Here is a 6000-nt window from a genome sequence, read left to right on the forward strand (position 1 = left end):
GACACCAGTGCAACCCCACATCCCTCCTTCTCTCACCTGCAGCGACCCACAGTCCTCACGCCGACACTGTTCACTTGTAAAGTGAATGTCGAATCCATCCCATTCCCTGTCAAAGTTTGAACGTGAAGGAAGAACGTGCAGGGTTATGGAGAGAAGGCGGGGAAATGGCATTAGGTGAGTTGCTCATTTGGCGAGCTGGTACAGACACAATGGGCTAAATGGCCTCCTTCTGAGCTGTAACAATTCTGTGACTCTCTGTGAATTCTGTGATGAAAGCCTCTTAGAATTTCTCCCAGAAATAATACCCACGCCTGATTTGTCCTTCAGTTTTTGGTTCTTAGTTCAGCTGCTCTCAAGGAACTGTATAAAAGGCAATGATACATATCGTGCATGATCTCACTTCAACAATCATCCATCCCCTTGTACCTGCTAAGCTACATTGGCTCCTCAACTGGCAAAGCTTTGATTTTAAAATTGTCATCCTTGTTTTCAAATCCATCCATGGCCTCGCCCCTTCCTATCTCTGTAGTCACCTTCAGGCCCACAATCCTTCAAGATCTCTGCACTCCTCCAATTCCTGCCACTTAAACATCCTCAATTTTTGTCACTCCATTATCTGTACCTTCAGCTGCCCAGGAGTCAAGCTCTGAAATTTCCTACCTAAACCTCTCTAGCTCTCTTTCTTATTTGAATTCATTTCTTGAAACCAACCTCATTGACCAATCTTTTAGTCACCTGTCCAAATATCTCCTTATTTGGTTTGGCGACAAATTTTGTCTAATAACACTCCTATGATCCTGATGCAATGAATATGATTAAACTAATAAACCTTCTTACAGAATTCTTACTGCATGAGGTGAGGTGAGAGTGACCTTGGCAATAAGACCACATTTGACCGAGTGTGGCATCAAGAAGCCCTAGCAAAACTAGAGTCAATTGGAATCAGGGGGAAAACTCTCCACTGGTTGGAGTCATACTGAGCACAAAGGAAGATGGTTGTAGCTGTTGGAGGTCAATCATCTCAGCTCCAGGGCATCACAGCAGGAGTTCCTCAGGGTAGTGTCCTCGGCCCAACCATTTTCAGCTGCTTCATCAATGATCTTCCTTCCATCATAAGGTCAGAAGTGAAGATGTTCACTGATGATTGCACAATGATCAGCATCATTCAGGATGACTCAGATACTGAAGCAGTCCATGTCCAAATGCAGCAAGACCTGGAGAATATCCAGGCTTGGGCTGACTAGTGGGAAGTAACATTTGTGCCACACAAGTGCCAGGCAATGACCATCTCCAACAAGAGAGAATCCAACCATCACCCCTTGATGTTCAATTACATTACCATCACTGAATCCCCCACTATCAAAGTCGTTGGGGGGTGGGGAGTGGTGGGGGGTTACCATTGACCAGAAACTGAACTGGAATAGCCATATAATTACTGTGGCTACAAGAGCAGGTCAAAGGCTTGGAATCCTACTGCGAGTGACTCACCTCCTGACTCCCCAGAGCCTGTCCACCATCTACAAGGCACAAGTCAGGAGTGATGGAATACTCTCCACTTGCCTGGATGAGTGCAATCCCCACAACACTGAAGAAGCTTGACACCATCCGGGACAAAGCAGCCCACTTGATTGGCACCCCATCCACAAACATTCATTCCCTCTACCATCAACACACAGTTTAGGCAGTGTGTGTGATCTACAAGGTGCACTGCAGGAACTCATCAAGGTTCCTTAGACAGCACATCCCAAACCCACGACCTCTACCATCTAGAAGGACAAGGGTAGCAGACACATGGGAACACCACCACCTGGAAGTTCCCCTCCAAGCCACACACCATTTTGACTTGGAAATATATCGCTGTTCCTTTGCTGTCATTGGGTCAAAATACTGGAACTCCCTGTCTAACAACACTGTGAGGTATCTACACCACATGGACTGCAGTAGTTCAAGATAATGGCTCACTAGCACCTTCTCAAAGGCAACTAGGGGTGGGCAATAAATGTTGGCCTAGCCAGCAATGCCCACATCCCAGGAATGAATAAAAAACATGAAATATTTATTCTCCTACTCATACATTTTAAAATTATTATTAAAATATTCGCTGACAATCAATCCTTCTGAGTTCAACTTGGGAGACCTGAGCACATCACCTTGACTGGGAAACCAGCGGAGGATAGAGGGAGATCTGCATTGTCACAGATGCCATCTTTCAGATTCGACAGTAATCCTCAGGTCACATCTGTCCTCTCAGATGGATGTAAAAGATCCCATGGCACTTTTTCAAAGAAAAGCATGTGAGTTCTCCCCAGTGTCTTGGCCAACATTTATCCCTTAACCAAAACCTAAAATACAGCTCATTATCATGTTGTTTTTGGGAGCTTGCAAATCGGAAGTCACACTCCCTACATTCCTTCACTACAAAAGTATTTCATTGGCCTGTAAAGCACTTCGGGACATCCTGAGATAATGAAAGATGCCATAGAAATGCAAATTAGTTCTTTCTTTTACCAACATAACAAAAGTAACTAATTGTTCGGGAAATCCCAATGGGATATGCAGGGTTCAATGGTTTCATTGATCTCTGTTTAATTATATTAGTCTGTTGATTCATATATGTTCACTGTGCTGCATTGATTAAGTCTGGGTGTAGCCTCTGAGAGCTAAAATAAATAGAAGCTTCCATAAAGGTGAGAAGTTGAAGCTGTGAACATGTGTGTAGAAATCCTATGATTGTTGAGATATTTTAAAGCACAGTAAGTAAACCTGTTGTAGACTTAGAACTAATGCCCCCTTTACATTGATCTGAGGTAAATCAGATATATAAAAGTATGCAACAAGCTGGCAAATACGCAATAGGATGTTTCTGAAGATAATGAGTTATTTTCATGCCAGAGCAAAATACCGGAGATGCTCGAAATCTGAAATAAAGACAGAAAATGTTGGAAATACTTAGCAGGTCTGGCAGCATCTGTGGAATGAGAAATAAAATTAATGTTTCAGGTTGATGACCTTCCATCAGAACAGATTTCCATTATCCACGGTATTTTGCTATTGTTTTAGTGTTTAATTCGCTGACCCTTCTCTTCCAGGAAAGTTGACCTTGAAGAAATTCTGCTCTTCTTTCCAATCAGATTTCCATTTGACTCCTTTACCTGTATCAATGCCAGTCATTCAACGATGCAATTTAGTCACCATCATCTCCTCTTTCTGAATTTATTTCAGATCTTCAATAAATGTTACCACCAGCTCCATCGAGAAATGCCAAGAGTCACTGCGGAAGTGTTTCAATTGATTGGAAAGTGGGTCAATGACAGGCTGCCTCCAATAGCACAATGAGTCAAGTTTGAATATGGAAAGTTTGCAAAGGACCCAGTTTAATTTATATTGGGGATGTATGTGTTGGGGGTGGGGGCGGGGTAGGGGGTGGGCAGGGTGGGGGGTGGGGTGGTAAAACCAAATTCAAACCGTCTAATTAATAAACAAAAAGCACTTTTTTTTTAGAAAAGAGAACTATGTTAAAACAATTATCTGTTTAGCTACTGTTTTCCAATCAAAATATTAACTCAAGATTAGGTACAACCATTGAAAGCCGTGACTAGATTGAGTTCCCTCTTTGTGCACCCGCTGTTTCTGAATTGCAATCAACATTCCTCAATCCCAGTCTGTAGCTCACCATCGCTTCCCACCCCGAGCCAAGGGCTAGCATCATTGTCATAGGGCCCTTCAGGGTTAAAATTACAGGCTACAATGTGCAGTGGGTGGGTTGGGGGTGCAATAAAGGGCTAGAGTAGGTTCAACTCTGAGCAATGGTCACGTCTTTGACCCACAACCCCGACATGCTAGCCTCTTGTCAGCCAAGCTGCCGTAGGAGTATATCACCCTCTCGCTGTGAGATCGCAGAGCTCCCTTGCTCTCCGTTAAGTACACTGTAGACAAAGCCACTGGTTTACCATTTACATGGAAATGCAGACAGAATCATGAAATGCATTGCCAAAGACACTAATAAAGCTTCCAAAATCCTCATAATAAAACTGAGAAAATTGTTGGCCCTTCTTCTCACACACATGATTCCCTAAACACTTTTATATCTTTAAAATTGAGCATCGAACTTACATGAGAGGTACTGATTTGACTTGTGCCATCACACATCTATAATTCACCTAAGGTGCGTTCATCATCACTGTAATAAAGAAGGAAGGGCTTCTGGCCCCTGCAAGTACCTGTTTACTTTGATTACTGATCTGCCTGCCACTGGAATGCTTCATAATTTTTAATATTAAAATCTCCCTTTACCTTCTCCACTCTAAAATGTATTCCAGCTGCTCTAGTCTTCCCAGTTATTAGCTAAACTGTGTGACGAATTCGACTATTGCACCTACTGGATGAGAAGGGAGGGTTGACTGGCATCTGACAACACCAAGGTGGGAAACCTCTCCTAGGAAGGCCTAGCAGTCGAGTTGATGAGTTGGTGCATTCATGGGATAAGGGACAGACTGTCATATGCTCCCAAAACCCCTTCAAACCCACCTAATCAGTGAAAGGAGCTATAATTCAGTCACTGTGAGATAGTGCCCTGAAGATGACAATTGCATTGGCCCCAGGATGACAGTATTGAGACAGGGAGGCAATGAAAGGGAGGGGAGGTAAAATGACAAAAATTAAAGAGAAATTGCTTTATTTACCAATTGGTATTGTAGTGTAATGGCAAATAATTTTAATGACTCAATAAGAACTATGTTTTAATCAACAATTTAAAGCATTTCTCATACTGGCATTGTATATACTGCAAAGCTGTCTACTGTACTACGCTGATCCACAACCATTAAACAAACACAAGTGGACTAATAAATCTGATTTATTTCACATTTACAATGAACTGAGTCCTCTACATCAGTGTCTGTATATTGTTGTGGGTAGGGCTTTTTTAAAAATTCACTCATAAAACGTGCACACTGTTGGTAAGGCCAACATTGACAGATGCTGCCAAACCTGCTGAGGGTTCCCAGCATTTTTTGTTCTTATATTTGGTTTTTTCAGGGCATCTAGCGTCACGTGTGGGCCAGCGAATTTTCTTCCCTAAAGGGCACTATTGAAGCAGATAGGTTTTTTTACAAAAAAAACCCAATAGTGCACAGTCACCATTATTGATTCATTCCAAATTTCCTTAATTAGCTGAATTCAAATTCCCTAATCCCTGTGGTAGGATTTGAGCTCACCTCTCACCGGTCATTAGTCTAGTCCGGTAGCATAACCACTATCCTGCAACTGGAGGAGGTGAATAGTTTTTACTTTGGTTCCTATTCTCCTCAACATTTAAAATGCCGGTGTGACTCAAGTTGGTAGGACTCTTACCAAGTGGTCTGAAGCTATGGGCTCATGCCAATCACCCAAGCCAAGTAAATACTACATTATAGGTGTACCAGGTCAAATAGACACAGTAAGCTTTTCTTAACAGGAGATATATATCCACACATTAAAGACTGATTTTTGCGTAGGTTTAAAGTGCAGACCTGGAGTACAGAAGACAAAAACTATTCATCAAAAGAGAAAAAAAGCCTGAATTTTGCAATTGTAAGGACAGTGAAACTCTCAGCGTTTGCCATCATTACTCCCTTGAAGCTGACAGCACCTCCTGGAGTCTGCACATGTGATGTTAAACACGGAGATCCAGAAGTTGCTGTTGGTTCTACTTCAATACTTCCCAGAGGGTGTGCTGTTGAAGTCCCTCTAGAATACATCAATGAGAAATCACTGGACTGATGAGAACATCCATTTACACTATTAGTCACACTGTAAAAACCTTTATTGAATGAGGTGTAACCGGGTTTTTAACAACTTATGAATTTCATAATAACTGCTGAACAGCCTAACTAGTCCTGAGAAAACAATTTTATACTTGTTGAATATCAAATCTCTCCACTTTTAAAATTCACATTTTAAACCATTTTTATAAGGATTGTTTATGATACTTCAATCTCTTGTGTAAAAAAATGAGGGGAA

At 41.9% G+C, this 6000-nt stretch overlaps 1 protein-coding gene across 1 annotated transcript in view; it reads left to right on the forward strand.

The window, feature by feature from the left end:
• The window catches only part of LOC121279738 (monoglyceride lipase-like), a 67025-nt gene extending 61265 nt beyond the window's left edge, over nt 1-5760 (forward strand). The window contains exons 8-9 of the mRNA XM_041190999.1: nt 3223-3299; nt 5496-5760. Of these exons, the coding sequence (XP_041046933.1) occupies nt 3223-3299; nt 5496-5760 (342 nt within the window). The remainder of the gene's footprint in view (nt 1-3222; nt 3300-5495) is intronic.
• The last annotated feature ends 240 nt before the right edge of the window (nt 5761-6000 follow it).

This window comes from Carcharodon carcharias, chromosome 7, assembly GCF_017639515.1.
Source record: "Carcharodon carcharias isolate sCarCar2 chromosome 7, sCarCar2.pri, whole genome shotgun sequence".
In the NCBI taxonomy this organism is placed as follows: Eukaryota; Metazoa; Chordata; class Chondrichthyes; order Lamniformes; family Lamnidae; genus Carcharodon; species Carcharodon carcharias.